This window comes from Megalobrama amblycephala, linkage group LG8 (assembly GCF_018812025.1).
Source record: "Megalobrama amblycephala isolate DHTTF-2021 linkage group LG8, ASM1881202v1, whole genome shotgun sequence".
NCBI classification, from domain to species: Eukaryota; Metazoa; Chordata; class Actinopteri; order Cypriniformes; family Xenocyprididae; genus Megalobrama; species Megalobrama amblycephala.
Genome location: NC_063051.1, coordinates 11,701,622 through 11,718,895, shown reverse-complemented (window position 1 = coordinate 11,718,895; position 17,274 = coordinate 11,701,622). Strand labels below are relative to the sequence as shown.

The following is a 17,274-nucleotide window of genomic DNA, read 5'->3' as shown; positions in this document are numbered from 1 at the left end:
CAGTGAGTCTGCACCTCACAGCAACTCTGCAAAGTCTTTAATGTGAAAGTTGATCCTTTCATGAATACCTAATATTCCTCTCCCTGATATCTCTGTTCATACTGTAAGCACTTCTGAGTCCTGCCTAGATAGAAATGATACAGTGTGCTGGGGAACAAAGCAGTGTGTCTATGCCAGAATGTTACCTGTATACCTTTTATGTTGTAATAATATCTTAAATGAGAGATAAATAAATGATGAGAACAATATTCAGAAACATCATCAGAATATTAGATATTTTTTTACTTATTTCATTTAATCAAACTACTACATTTCAATTAACTCTTCAAATGGACATGTTGTACCAAGAGAGCTCATGTACTGGGTCGTGCACATCCTCACTGTCTCACGTTCCGTGGCATTACCAACTGAAGAAATCCCAGTGGGTTGAGCAGCCTGTCAGGGTTTGTGTTTTGTTTCTGTCTATGACACCTAATTAGGGATCTAAGTTGGTTGGTTTTAGCAGCCTTCATGTTGTATGGGGAATTGGGAACCACTATGAATGAATGTGGAATCTGGCAGTTTTGCAAGTGTAGCATATTTCCACTTCCAGCCACATGAGTATATTTAAATGCATGTGCATATTTGTAGTACAATGTAGTCTCTGGATCAAAATATTCAGTATTTCCTGTAATGGTGTGCATGGATGAAACATAAGGAGTATTCCCAACATGCACTCTTGTTTTAAAACCTGTTAAGCTGCCTATTAAGGCTGCATCCTAACTAATTTATTTATTTTGCAGCAAAATTATGCTTCCTACCTTTTGGAACCACAGTAGAGTTGGGTTTGCACCTATGATTTCTTAAAGTGCTGCCTATGTTGGCAGCTCACTAGCTTTCGGAACAGAGCCGCATTGTGAACATTGGTTGTTCAGGACACAGAAGAGTTGATTATTATAGTTAAAGTTGTTACTGACCCTCTGCCTTCCTGATCAAAATGTCTCTTTCTAGATCAGTTCACCGAATCAAGCTCACATTTCTAACTGCTAACATTTCTTAACTGAAATCATAGTATTTTTTAAGTGCCCCATTATGCTATTTTAAAGGTCTTGCCTACTCTGCTCTGATTAGCCAGTCTGTTGTGATTGGCAACAAAACACCCATTACCATAACTGAACTTGAGCTCTGGAGGCTTCCTCAGTCCTCAGCGATTGTACACACTGTAAAGACAGTAACGATGACGTTAAATTTACCATATGATTTCGAGCGCATGACGATGACATTTTGGAAAAACTAGTTATTCAACCCAAACCTTCATCGCAAGGATGACTTGAGCAGGACATTTCTCAGTGATACGCCACTCAGTTTGTCATACATTGAAATGTTGCAACTGTAATTCCTCAACAAGTGTATGTCCATCAACAAAATGATGTGTATATTTCTAATTTATCGCAGTGCACATGTGGGACTGTATCATTAACTGTATCAATAACAGCACATACGTTAGCCGAGCACTAACATGAATGACTGATGTAACATTATAGTTCGTAAAGCAAATCTTGCTCCATCCTTTATTATTACTCAAAGTAGTAAGAACAACTATGTATTTTGAACACCCGGTAGAAAATATACATCAATAATTAATCATACTTACAGGTTGTGATTCTGAGGAGCAGGAGTCAAAGTAGACTTTGTTCGCGGGCAGCCAGTGAAGACCATAGATGGGCATTATGCATATTTGTTACACTGTTATGAAATGTAAGTTACAGAAGTAAGATAGGAATTACTGAAGACTCATTTCGGCAGTTCATAATTGTTTCTTTTTTGGGGGGGGATAATAACTTTATTTATTGTGCACTTTGATTTTTAAAACTTTGCTGACCTTTTACATTCACAAACAGCTATATTACATACTGCATAAAAGGTAATATCTGAAAAAGCATAATAGGGGCATTTTAAGTGACTTTTAGCACATGCTTGAATAATTTTTGCTCTGTATCTGCTTTTTGAATAGATTTGCATCATCGAAATGAACACTAGCATGAGTACTACAGTAGCAGCAACTGTGCACTACTACAGCTACATAATATATCTAGAGAAGGCATCACATCTTCACCGATTCACTTTTTTACTGCCTTTGTTTTTACTACCATACTGTGGAAAATTGTAGCAATTAGAAATACATTGTTTTGTAATAGGCATGAATACGTCATCAGCATTGGTTCAAATTAGACCCAACTGCATTCAAACCAACTGCAAAACAAATCACTCTGAAGTCCACATGAATCATGCCTTTTTCAGGCAGTCTGTGGTATGGTTTGTTGTGCACACACCAAAAAGATTTACCTTTGTACCTAATTTACTCGTAAAGTGTGCATATTAGTAAACTTACTTAAACTTACATAAAGGTTGCACATTAGTACCTAAATGGTACATATTAGTACTTTTACCACCCCAGAGACAGCTTTTGTTTTGTTTTTTTCTGAGAGTGCACCTAAGTTGATGAAAAAATAAAAAATAAATGTTTTCCACTGACCAAATGAACAAAACATTTCTAGTGTGAAAACTCATAAACTCTGCTGACTTCAACAGTAATGTAGTCATGTTTTACCCTGTTATTTAAATGTAAGTTACTGTAGCAGTTCTTCTGGAAAGGAGGATGAGAAAATTTTATTTAGAATGCTCTCTGTGTATTTTTGGCATGGCATGCAACAGATATTAAAGGTTAATGAGGGGCTCAGCTGTGCGATAGAGTGCATCTTTATAGTATTGCCTATTCCACTGGTAATTTACTACACATAGGCCTCATATATATATATATATATATATATATATATATATATATATATATATATATATATATATATATATATATATATATATATATATATATATATATATATATATATATATATATATATATATATATATATATATATATATATATAAAATTCACCTCATTTATGCCATAAATGTATCCACGATACTGTAACATACAAGTCCATTTATTGTACATCAGCCTTAACTTTTTTTTTCTCCATTATTTTTTCAGCCGGAAGACAACAAATAGATAAAGCTGAATCTGATTTCTCTACCTGTCTCTCCTTGGCTCTTTGCCTATGCTAGTCTGCATTATGACAGGAGCCCACTTTTCCCTCAGCTCTGTAATTGGAATGTGGGCTGGCAGTAGGTGTGAAGCAATGGGGTCTTGGAATTGGGTGGCAGCAGTCAGCCCTGGAGAACCTGTCAGAATTTATAGAAAGCAAGCCATGTACTCCACTTTATTCAGAGGAAACTCTGCATTTTAATAGCTGTAAGCGTTTCAGTAATTCAAGGTGGCGTCATTAGAGGCTTATTTATTCACTCTGGGGCTGAGAGACAGAAATGCCTCCCCCATCAGCTGTGGCAGCTCCATCTCAGCGCCTCCCGTCGAGGAGAGGAGGGAAAATTAGAGTGGAATGGGCAAACATGACAATCGTGCAACAGCTAATGAATTAAACGGAAAACAAAGCATCAGGTTGTCTTGAATAGGGCCTTGGGGTAGGGCTTTAGCGTTGTCTTGTTTTTCTTTTGTCGTCATTACCTTACCAATTGAACAGACTGAGTGGAAATAAACAGGTTAAAAATAGCTATGGCCAAAAGCATTGAGGTTGACACTCGGAATAGATTCATTGTAGTCAAGTTGTGGTTAGACCTTGAGATTAAATAACACGTGCTTTCATTATGCATTTAGTGATAGTTAAAAGAGCATCCCGGGATAGGTTGTTGACCTTTACATCTGTTTATGTTGCCATTTCAGTGGAGTGCCAAGGCATACCGGTCCTCTCGGCTTTTTTGAGCTACTTGAAAATACAGAGAGGGTTTCATTTCATCTGATAATATACTCTGTATTCACAGGTGGTACACACAAGACCAGTAATGAAAGTCAAAACTGTCTCGGGCTGTAATGAGAGATATTCCTTCAGTGCACCAAATCCTCTGGACTTTTTCCCTTCCAACTTATAAGCTCAAAAAGCTCAATTGTTTCGACACAATTTTGCTATTATTGCATTGTAAGAGTAAAGAAGTGTCTGAGGGGAAAAAAAAACATAATAAAAGACTTCAAATCTCATGGTGCACATTCACAGAGAAAGTTCTGGAATATATGGCATGATGAAACTGATGTTTCTTCGAACATGTTCAGTTTAAAGATCTGCAAAGGCCTCACATCTCATTTAAAGGGCCGGTACCTGACTCCTCAGGCATTGACTAATAGGGTCTTGATCCTGTTGAAGGTAGATATGATCAGTAGACGAATGCAACATTTTCCATTTGTGCTATCAGTGATTGTGGACATTTGTCAACAGTGGGAGGAAGTTCAAGTAAACCTGCAGTGGAGAGCATGACAGTCAGAGCAGTGCTTTCAAACAATGAAAGGGTTCATTAGAATTTCAACTCAACCATTTAGTGCCAACAGATTACAAAAATCATAATAAGAAAGACCTAAACTGGAGATTAAATAGTGTAGGAGTGAATGATGTTGCTGCTTGTTTGGCAGGTACAAAGTCCTGAGTTTGGTTTCTTTTGCTTGGGAAAGCGGCGTTTCATTGAAAACTTGAGTGCCCTCTCATTATTTCTATTCACTATGCTTTAAAGTCTCTTATTTTGATTCTGTCAGTGCCTTGTTTTCTTCTCATTGATTTCCCCCAGATGAGTATTGCTTATTCTATAATAGTAATAATTCATGATTTTATATATTGCAGCTGGTTACATACAGTATGGATGCAGTGGGGAGTCTGCCTGTCAGGATAACTTAGTATTAATTGACATTTACAATAAAATAAAAATGAATTACAACTCAATTTACTTTTGTAAATTTACGTTTGAGAAAATACAAATAAATATCTCTTGAGAAAGTTTGGCCATTATACATGCATCCAGTAAATGCATGGTGTTTAGAATATAATATTGGGAGAAGAGAGTGAAAGGATCAGAACTGGTCTAGTTAAATGCTATGCACTTCAAACAACCTGAATCATAGCTGGACCTCAAAAAATGAACAAAGGGAATAGCTGATTTTGCAGACTTCTGACAATTTATTGCCTTTTTATGTAGGAAAGCAAAACCGGGAGGTTAGACATTAATTCATAAACCCCTCGACAACTGACGTGGTTTTGAGAAAGAGTGGAGGCCGTGTGTGATGAAAGGTAGGGTAAAGACAGATTTATATCTAGACTTATTTTTTAGTTCTACATCTGCCAGAAAACCGTCACTTCAGTTTTAGCACCAAAATATTATATAAATTCCATGAAAAATTCCAAATCTGATGTTTTATTCGCAAATGCTTGACAATACCAATTACCAATAACATTTTTATTTATTTCATTTTTAGGAGTCCAAGTATGAAACTCTATTATGTCAGCATTATTACTGTATATTACTTTTTCTGCCTTAAAATGAAATATACTAAACAAGACGGTAGATGATTCTTGGCTCATAGACTATGAATACCCATATTACAGTTTATTTAAATCATATTGCACTTAGGCTTTATAAGTATACCTGTAAAGCAATCCTAGTTAATTAAATGAAATTTAATTATGAAAAAATCTAATTATGAAAAACTTGTTGATATTTAAATTGAACAAGTGATCACAGGTATAGTGGGTGTAGTCTAATGTAAATGGCTGTATCTCCTTAATTAAAATGACACATTTTCATAGAATCTGACACACCTACATAAAACATCATTCTAAGTGGGACATCTTTTTTTTTTTGTGATGGGACCCTTCTAAAACTATAGCCATCAACAATAATTACACAATATTAACAATGCCTGACAAAAAGATTTGAGCACAACAGTTATTCTTTTAAAATATGAATGACAGACCTATGACCTTATTGGGATAAAGTGGTATTGTGTTTGGACCTCGATAAATGCTACAGTACTTGACCCTTGTTGTTGTTTACATACTTGACTTTTGGCATTGAGCTCATTTACAGCTTTGTTTATCTAACTGTTTGTTTTGTTTCACAGTTCCTCCCAAAATCTATGACATTTCATCGGACATTACAGTAAACGAAGGCAGCAATGTTTCACTCATCTGCACAGCCAGTGGGAAACCAGAGCCCAAAATCTCTTGGAGACACATCACCCCATCAGGTGAGTTCAAAGCAGTTACTGTAAAATATGCCACAATAGGGCTTTTCACATTGCGCTTTTAAACCCCACTTTTAATGATGTTTTATTAACGTAGTTCGGGAGGAACAAAGTCAAATAAGCTATCTAATTATCATATCATCTCAACCAGCTGTCAACAATCAGTAATCAACATATCTACCCAATCAGAATGAGTACAGGCATATGTACATAACCACAGTCAACTCACCCATGAATCCTCGACAGTTTTCAGCATCCCTCCACCACCCCATCTCCTCACACTCACTTGGTTACTCCCTAACCTAAATAGGGGGTGGGGGTACTGGGGGGGGGGGGTACTCTGTGTTGTGTACTGACCAGATACTAACACATCGTGTTTTCACCCAAATGTTTACGTCCACTTAAGCCATAACCAACTGTATTTACGTGATATACTCCACACAATGGACATTTTGACAACTATGTGTGCATATGACCGTTCAGGCGTGAGGAGAACTGATCGCGCGCTGTCTGAGAGAACTGGGATTGCACGCAAGATAGAGAGAGAGCGCGCACGTTGTTTCTGCTGCTTCCGCCGCTGTCTCTGTGCACGGAAAATTCTGTCAGTTATGTCATGTGAGGTATCGGTCTTTGGTATCGGGGGGTATTTTTACGAGTACGAGTACAAGTACGTGAGCTTGGTATCTACTTACAATACTCCTACGTCCTGCGTCATACATTGCATCACAGGTTACTCATTTGCCGAAAGTCAACTTGCGCATTTTGCGTACGGTTGTCCGCGGGGAGCTAGGTATTTGAATTTATAAAGTTTTAAATATGGATACTTGTCTTACACAAATGCATCGATTCGCTTCAAAAGGCCTTTATTAACCCTCTGGAGTCATATGGATTCTTTTTTTTTTTTTTATGGATGGATGCATTTTTTTGTTCGTTTTAAAATGTGGCTTCCCATTCACAACCATTATAAACCTTGGAGGTCTAAGGATATTTTTGAATATATCTCCGATTGTGTTCGTCTGAAAGAAGATAGTCATCTACACCTAGGTTTGAGGGTGAGTAAATCATGGGATAATTTTCATTTTTGGATGAACTATCCCTTTAAGAAGACACCATGTCATTGTTATCTTTATAGTTGGAAAAGCCCATCCAGGATAAATCCTATATAAGATGGGGATGCTCAATGCTAGAGCGTTTATGTAAACATATCACGAGCAGTGTTCATCCGATCTGTGACACTGGCACCGCAAATGTGCAAATAAGTACTTTAACCTGGGATTTAGAAATATCCAGTGTGAAGCATCAACTTACCTGTATGAATAAATGAGGATTAATTATGAACACTGGGTAAATTATGAGCAGTGTGAAACATGACGCAAGATAACCCAGGATTTACGTTTACCCAGGGTTTACAATGACCCAGGGTTACCTATTCAAGTGTGAATTTCACATCGATTTTAAAACAGTGTATTAATGTCTGTTCCTGCTGTTCAGTATAGTTTAGAGTGGAGTTTGTTCTAAACCCTCCATAATTGAGTTTAGGAAAGGCTTTTAATCAATTATCGCTTCATTTTGCTGTTGTTCTCACAAAGATGCCTTAGTTTATATTAGGTTATCACTCTGCTGCAGTGTAAACAATGTGTTGAGGATACATCAACCTCAACTTTACCTTTCATAGTTTATATTCAGCTGTTAAAGCAGAAATTTTGGCACATTTTCAAAGTGAATTGAAAATTCAGTACACAGCATTATTTTTGAGTGGTTGTGAATTTTTATTGAAGTCAGCTACACTTATCTTTGGACTGCCGTATTTATTTCATTCTCCAGTGTATTTTGCGATTGAATTGCTTTTTGAGATTCTGATCAAAAGAGTCATAAAACTCCTTCTTACCAAAGGTAGGATACTTCAAATCATAGAAACACCAGAAACCAGACGAGAAGTGCGTCAATAATAATATTAACTCCAGCCTCAGGAAACCGTCCTGCTTATGGTGGACTTTCACTTTTGGTCAACAGAGTCAGTCTGGCTCAGATGTGACTGAAAGCCATTTGTCTAAACTATTCTTCTTCTGGCTAATTAACGTCTGAGTGGGCAGAGAGAATGGCAATGAGCGACAGCCAGTGACAATAGAAACATTTTAAAGGTACTGCTGCTTCTGCCACTGAAGATTGTGATGTAAAAAAATGATTCATTTATTTAAACGGCACAAACAAATATGCATGAAAAAACAGCACAAACAAATATGCATGAAACTGATGGTGGTACGAGGCTATAAAAAATGCTAAAGGCTCAGCCTCAAAGGGTTAGTTCACCCAAAAACGAAAATTCTGGCATTAATTACTCAACCTGTCATTCCACACCTTCTTTCATCTTCGGAACACAAATTAAGATATATTTTTTTATAAAATACGATGGCTCAGTGAGGCCTGCATTAACAGCAAGTTAATTTACACTTTCAGATATCCAGAAAGCTACTAAAGACATATTTAAAACAGTTCATGTGACTAGAGTGGTTCAACCTTAATGTTATGAAGCGACGAGAATACTTTTTGTGTGCTAAAAAAACAAAACAACGACTTTATTCAACAATATCTAGTGATGGGCGATTTCAAAACACTGCTTCATGAAGCTTCAAAGCTTTACGAATCTTTTGTTTTGAATCAGTGGTTCGGAGTGTGTATCAAACTGCCAAAGTCATGTGAACCATTGAAATTTCGAAACACTTATGACGTAACAAAGCCTCTTTTAATGAAATCACGTGACTTTCAAGCTTCAAACCACTGATTTGAAACAAAAGATTCGTAAAGCTTCGAAGCTTCATGAAGCAGTGTTTTGCATGTATGGCAGCACTGTGGTAATAGTGCAGAGCTGTAATCACAGTAGCTCCTGGGCTGTGATTTCCAGTACTTGAATGACCCTGCAGGAGGCAGAACCTTTAACATAGAGCCACTAGATTTAATTACTGAAATACTCTAAATGCTATTGGCCTCATTCGTTTTTGTGTGTGTGTCATCAGACCTTTCAGACCTTTGACTTCAGTGCCTCTAATTATTGCTTGGCATATAGTCTTTTCATTGATATAAATGTAAAGGGGTAATTACTCTTAAAGACCTTTTAAAGACATTTAAGCATTTAAGGCCTCTCAAAGACCTCTGATTTATAACGATGAACAGATTTCCATCTGATTCAAAGGTTTGGTCCACAAGAAGTATTTGTTATAAATGGTAGTTTTAGACTAAAACGTACAATATGGATGTATTGACATCATCTAAAATATGAATGTATTTACATATGCACAACTTCAAAATTGTTAGAATTTTATAGTGTGAATCCTTTTGTATTATAAATATATTTGTATAGTTACATTTTGCTATGGTATAGATATTTTTGTGTGATAAATCATTAGACATTTTTTGAATACAGTACCATAAAACACACAGAACAGAATGAAACTGATATAAGGAAAGATTACGTAATGCATTAATGAACCTGTTAGCGTTCCACTGTACCGTCCGCAGTACACATACTTTTCAAAAGAGACCAAAACTATGGTTCAAGAACAGTATGCCTTTTTTAGGCATTTTAGGCAAATTTTAAAGGAATCCTAAGGGGTTAAATGTGATGCTACTGAACAAATTTAGTTAATGTCATTGATTAAATACAATAAAATCAACCTATTAATACCATGAATTCAATATTCAAAGATTTGTAAAGATTTGTGAATTTCTAACCCTGTTTATACACAAAATGTGTATGTTTTATATGCTGTCCATAACGTACACTTCAGTTACGAAAACGAGCCACACTACACACGTACACCTGCAATCATGTTTGTTGGACTGGCTTGAAAGTAAACTGCACTCTCTCTCCACCGCTGCAGATTTTGAATGAGTACTGAAGAACTCTTCACTGAGCACTTCCTTGTCTAAGCTTTAAATCACACTCTGTATTTTAATATTTTCAGGACTCAGGGCACTGAAAATTGCTTTATAGACATGATTTTAAATGCTGTAGGCTAGATGATGATAGATCCTAAAGTGAGCCCTATATAGGGACGTATTGAGGGTGCAGGGCCTCATGCTCTCCGTACAGCCTGGCCCAGCACGCTTGATCCCAAACATGCTTTCATAAGCTTTTTCCATTGTGATTTAAGGCCTCGGGATATAAGGAACTCTGACCTTTCAAATAGCTGACTATAACACTTCAGATTTGATTTTTTTTTCTCATATGATAAGGCTACAGTGAAGCGTTCAATTGTCCTTTGTCAATCCTTTGTTCGTGCCTCTGCCTTCCAAAATTGTCTTTACTCTGGTTTATTGTTTCCCGAACAATAGCTCTGTACTCGGCACTGACAGTCTGTCTAAACATCGCCAAATGGTTTCAATACAAAGACCAGCTCTTAAAAAGTGCTCGGACATATATTCAGCAATTGTTTTGTGGCACTTTGGGACAATGAGGAGGCTATCAGGGTTAAGGTGAGATACCGGGAATGGAAAAGTGGAGGCGGTTTAGGTGCATGTGCGTTTTGTGTGCGAGAGCCAGGGAGCGAGTATGTGTGGCGGTTGAATGATGGTTGATGGTTCATTGCTGACAACTCAATGAATGCCTGGGGGAAGCCTCTCATAATGCAACATTTGGGCTGCCGCAGTATTCTCTCACAGGTTAAGGAAGGGATGTACAGAGAACTGCCACCTTAGCCCATAATGTATTCTTCACCAGCGCTCATCATATCAGCAGCAGGCAGACCTCAAGGAAATGTACTTTGTGCTCTCCACACAATGTGGGAAAGTGCTTACTGTGACTGCACTTAACACAGAGCAATGTGGAATCCTAGATTAACCTTGCTATGATTTGGTTAATTTGGTTGGAGTGACATTTCCCAGAGGCTCTGATGAGTCTCTCTTGAGCTTTTCAAATAACTCTCAACATGCACAATTTAGGAGGTAGTTGAGATTGCGGATGATAAGGGGCAAGTTTACATTTAAATACATTTCTGGCACGTAATCAGTGTCCCTTGAGCCTTTAAAATGCTTCAGTGCGTGTGTTTTTTATATAGTATTGCAAACAAGTTGCTTGATATAACAAAAGTTGATTTCACAAAGGATCCATTCTTTATTAAATGTCACTAAACCTTGGTAATTTCCTCTTTTGGTGTAATCAGTAAGATAAATGATGGTTCATTGTGAAGTCTCTGTTAGGAAAAAGAAAATAAATCAAATAAATCACTGAACTAAGGGAATTATGGAGTGAGTTAATCACTGATAACGATCCCTCTGGTTTTTAGCTGGAGGAAGAAATATGGTAGGTTGTAGTCGATGTTTGTTTGTTTGTTAATTTTGTAAAGTTTGCCTCTTACCTGAGAACAGTTGTTTTAATAATGTGATGACTGTCACTGCTGTTATTTAAAAGACACAGTGTGCCCCGAAAAAGTATTTGGACAAAATGAAACGTGTGTGGTTTTTATTCCATTAGATACAAAAGATCAAACCAAGAGGCATCTGTAAATCAATGATGCCAGAGCTTTTCTCTGGAACAACTCCTTTCTTAGCTATTTTTACAATTATGTTTAACTAACTGGACTCAAGGTCATATTTAGTTAGTGTTTGAAATCTGTTTTTGTCAGGTTCACTCTGGTCTTTTAGCACCTTGTTGTAATATCTATTATTTTATGAATGAAAAATAAAAAGTATGCACATGCTATTTTTATTTTAAAATAAATGCCTCTTGGTTTGGCACAATATAATTTAACATACATTTACATATCTGTTCTTAAACCAAGCTCATGCTCCACTTGTCACCATAATGGTAACCCCCCAAAAAACCTAACTTAACAGAAACTGTTGTAAATTAGTATAGCAAAACATTAAACACTACTAAATTTCCCACTTAACATTAATCTTGCACAAAAATAAATAAATAAAAACATTATACAACACTTAATTTTAGCATTTACTCTTCCTTTCAAGTGTCATGGCAAAGCATGCTGGGAAATAGAAATCCCAGTCCAGTTTCAGTTAAATTTAAGTTTGTCTAAATTAAAAGAAACAAGTACATAAAACTCAAAACAGTGAAACAATTTAGATTACTTAAAATGTGTCAGTTTTGTGAACTCAAAAGAAAAAGTTCTAAATACTCATGAAAGTTAATTTGATTGAACTAATTTGTTCAATTTAAGTTTACCCTACTCAAACCAATTAATTATTTTGAGCATTAGGGTTTGCAGTGTATATCCTGCTTGCCTTAAATCTTTTATTTGTGCTCTGTCAAACGCTGTTAGATGTCATGCTAAACACCATGTAGTTGTGATGGTAAAAGAAACACACATTCTTTAGGTTATGGGTGAACAATCTCATACTATGATGTTTACTTCCTTTGCTCTGATGTCCTACTTTCCTTTTCATCTTTATACATTTGAATATGGGTTGTTTTTGCATGAATACGTTTGATACAATTTATCCTATTTTACAGTCTTTGCCTCTATTCATTTGTAAAGCATTGGGAGCCAAATAGCACCTTGTCAGCTCAGATACACGTCTAAGTCAGTTTCTTGATAACCCCAAAGCAAACTATTTTGTTCAATTGTTCAGTTTGTTACCTACTATACAGATGTAATTGTTTTCATGCAACACACAAATATTTATGCAAATTACACAGGGATGGAATAATTTGGAGCTCTTGTATTTCTATCAATGTTGTACCAGCTAGTCAGAATGATGCTTTGTGCAAGGAACAATTTGAAATTTAAGTTTATGAGAGAAGTAATGTCTGATTTCTGAAAGAATCATTATTTTCAATCAGATCTTTTCAATGAATCAATTGATTCAAAACTGATCTGAATTAATAATTCTTGACTCAGGCTGATCTGTTTCTCAAGTTCATTTAACTCAGTAATTTTGTCTCATCTGTTAACAGCTCGCTGGACAAATTATTTGTATAGCACTTTTCACAATACATCTAATTTCAAAGCAGATTTATAGAAAATGCATGTTTCTACATTAGAATTTAGAGTAATCTGTTATCAGAGGTGACTGTCAATATAATGTCCACATGTCAGAAATGTACAGTTCTTAGATAATACAAATCATGCAGTTAACATCAAGAAACAATGACCTCATTGAATCAGAGTATTACAAGTTGTGATCATAATGATTACAATATGTAGAAAATTTGGCAGTTGTGTATGTTTATTCAGAGCGGGCGTCATCTGAAGACCTCGCAGGGGTTGGCATCATCTCTTCACAGCTGTTGGGTCATCTGAAATCTTTGTAAGAGGCTGAATCCAAACTGGAGCTGACAGAAAAGTAAATAGAAAAAAAATAGCGTAGCTGCTGTTCGTAACATTTCAAGCAATAGAAGTGGAGTGCAAGGTAATGATATGCATTATGTGAATGCTTGGGCTAAAGTGATGTGTCTTTAATCTATATTTAAACTGGGAGAGTTTCTATTCCAGAGTCTAGGTCTACCTTAAAGAGCATGATGATTTGTAGGACGATAAACTGTAGTTTAACTGTAGACTAACTTTAGCTTGTTTAATGAGGATGCAAAACAGCCACCTAACTGTAGTAGTGCATTACAGTAATCCAGTCTAGAGGTCATGAATGCATGCACTAGAGATGTTCCGATACCCCTTTTCCATTCCCGATACCGATTCTGATACCTGAGCTCAGGGTATCGGCCGATACCGAGTACCGATCCGATACCTGGGTGTGTATCTGTGTATATATATATATACTACTAGCCCTGTATGATTTGATATAATTATTTATGGTGTGCTTCAGACTTATCCCTTAATAAAACAAGAAGAAAAACATACAGTGAACTAGAGTATTTTTATTATCTGACATACATTTGTCAGTTATATTATTTATTTATTTTAAGTGAAAAAGAACTTCAAATGCAGCCACAAATCTAATACTGTAAACTGAAAAAGGTATATTAGTTTTACAATATAACTATAAAAACAGTGCAACAAATAAATCTAGGAATATAATTAGGCTATATAAGAAAATAATCTCTTTAAAACTTGAAGTCCAGAAACAATTTTGTTAAATAAAAATCTCACGTTTTCGACGACTGACAGCAGCTGGTCATCCAGAACAATAAACCCGACAATTTTGTCGGTTATCTTTATTTGTCTTTTGAAAACTTTTCTCTTTGTTTGAATGAAGCTGGCACGCCTCATCCTTCTCCATCTTAAGCGCGTCAAACGCCCGAATCGCTCAATTCGCACCGCGTCATTCACGCGAATCGCGCCGCAGGGAGTCAATTCACGTCTTTGCATTGACTTAACATAAATCACTCGCGCTTATCGCTTCATTCGCGTCTGGTGTGAACGCAGCATTAGCCTTTATGTAACCATCGTGTTGCGCGGGGTGACGCGTCTTCAAATGCTTTATTAAGTTATTTGTGTTAAAGTTGCCAATACTTGTGCCACTCGAAATTGCAGCATTGCATATGAGACATGTCGCCGTTTTACTGGTCTGAAATACTGCCAAACAGCAGACATACTGCTAGCGCGTTTTCACTTCTCCGCTGCTCTAAACAGTGGTTGCTTGTGGCAACACAGCACAACTTCCTGTGTTTGCATTCTGAGCCGCGAAGAAGAATTGATTTCCGATTTGCTGCGTTAAGCAAAGATAGCGGGCACAACTAGGTAGTGTTTAAGAAAATGGTATCGGATCGGTACGTGAGTTTAAATACTCGCCGATACCGATGGCAGAAATTTTTGTGGTATCGGTGGTATTTCCGATACTAGTATCGGAATCGGAACAACCCTAGCATGCACTAGCTTTTCTGCATCAGGGTTAGGGTTAGGGAAATTTCAGAGGGCCTAAAGCAGACCCTTGCGTCACTCCAAAATTTAACAGTAATGTAATGTAATAATGTAACGGTAGGTAAAAATGCTGGGGTTATTTCAACCCAAATTTGACTCAAATATGGACAAACTCAACCATTGGGTTAAAAATTAATGCAAAAATGTAACCCAACGGTTAGGTTTGTCCAATTTTGAAACAAATTTGAGTTAAATATGAATTCAGCTTTTTTAGTGTACGTACAATCTAAACTACCTTAATGCCTGTCCCTAAATACCAGTTTTGTAATTAATGTATGAGTGTCATAATTTATAGTGTCCAATGCAGCACTAAGATCAAGTAAAACTAGTATTGAGATGCAGCCTTGGTTAGAAGCTAGAAGTAAGTCATTTTAATAGTGCAGTTTCTGTGCTTTGATGGTGCCTGAATTCTGACTGAAATTGTTTATATGTACTGCAAGAAGCAGTACACTTGAAATGAAGAAGTGAACAAATTGATGAATTTAATGTTGAAATATTTAAAACCTTTTTAAAGGGACCAAGGTCCACTATAGTTCCACAAAATTCTGTGGGAAACATACGGCTTCAAAAGATTTGCAATATAGTGCATGAACCATTTTAACATACTCTCTTCTCATGCCTGCTTTTGCTAACTTTTTGAAGCTTGAAAGCTCCAATCCCAATTAATTTTAATTGAATGGAAAGCGACCAGAACTCTATACAGGTTTGGAATGACATGAGCTTGAGTTCATTTTTGTGTAAACTGTCCCTTAGCTTTCTTGATGTCAGATCTTGAAGAACTATGATGCTTTACAAAGCACTTGGCAAAAACACATCCCTCCCAAAGCCTCTGCTTCCTTTTTTTTTTTTTTTTTGCATCGCTCTCTTGCTTTTTTATTCTGTGGGGGTTTTGCTGAGTCAGAAGCTCCTCTTCCGTATGCCAGTGCAGGATTTACCTCTCTGTGCCATGAGACAGATTTACCTCTCTGTAACGTAGGATATAAATAGGTTTCACTGAGGAATATTACATATTAAGGTTGGATCCTGGTCTGGGGAACCCGGGGAGGTTTTTAGTCCAATAGAAGCATGGCAGCCTCACGCTGTGCTATATTGCCTCTCATTACTCAAGGACCTCAAGTCATATTTGTCATATTGGAACAATTCTGATTTCCACGCAATATTTGACGCCAGTAATATTCCCCCCTGTGTAAATACAGCTCATTGGGGAGATGCTTCCCACTGGATGTCTTGCCAACAAAGCAATTAAGTGCCTAAATAAACCTCTTTTTTCACTTTTCTTTTACTGGTGTATGTACCTTTAAGCATTAAGCCATTAATTAGTACATTGCTGTGGAAGAACTCTTCTGAAGGATTGTGCTTGTTTATTTTTTTATGTTCACAGCCAGGAAGTATGAAAGTGGGGAGTATTTAAATATCACAGGCATCACTCGGGATCAAGCAGGGGACTATGAGTGCGGCGCCGAAAACGACATTGCTTCACCCGACACTAAGACCGTGAGAGTCACAGTCAACTGTGAGTACCATATACTTCTTTTGTTTATGTTTGTTTACTGTCAGACAGTGTGGAATCACATGCACAATGACATTGAGTCTTTTTCCCATCTCTTACTGGAGATACAAACTCTGTTCCAAAACCTAGTGAGGCTGTCAACTGTCTACTGCATCCTAACTGAAATAAGACATTGTAAGTGACCGAGTTGGAAAGTTCTACATAGGCAGAAACTCCATGTATTATAAAAATTGCAGTCCTCTTGCGAAACCCACAGAAAACTTGCCTCATAGTTGATTTAAATGGTTTGGTGTTAATAGTTGATAAGCTAACAGCACAGTACTCTAATAAAATGTGTTAAAAGAATCGTTTTTAATTACACTGAACTGTTTTATTGATACTGAATGATATATATATATATACATATATATATATATATATATATATATATATATATATATATATATACATATAAATTAATATAAGGCCACACTTTATAGTAGTTGTCTTTCAGTGTAATTATAGATGTAATTACAGAAATTAATTACAGCTGTCATTACAATCAGGTTTTTTTTTTTTTTTTTTTTTTTTACAGTACAATGTAAAAATATATGTATACAATAAGTGCATTGTATCAAATGATTAATTTATATAAAGTAAATTAATATAATATTATATATTATTGTAATTATGTAATGTAATATTATAATTTTTAATCCACATTTCTGTCATCTGCCATTTTAGACTCATTTTCAGCTCCTCGCATTGCACTCTGTAATTGTTGTGGCCTCCGGCTGATCACTAGATTTTGAAACAGAGCTACGGTCTTACTTCTG

The 17,274-nt window shown here is 36.4% G+C and overlaps 1 protein-coding gene across 4 annotated transcripts in view; it reads left to right on the top strand.

Annotated features, from left to right (window-relative positions):
• negr1 (neuronal growth regulator 1) overlaps positions 1–17,274 on the top strand; it is a 142,327-nt gene that overhangs the window by 37,112 nt on the left and 87,941 nt on the right. For all 4 annotated transcript variants that reach the window (XM_048199265.1, XM_048199261.1, XM_048199263.1 and 1 more), the window contains exons 3-4: positions 5,996–6,121; positions 16,331–16,462. In XM_048199265.1, the coding sequence (XP_048055222.1) occupies positions 5,996–6,121; positions 16,331–16,462 (258 nt within the window). The remainder of the gene's footprint in view (positions 1–5,995; positions 6,122–16,330; positions 16,463–17,274) is intronic.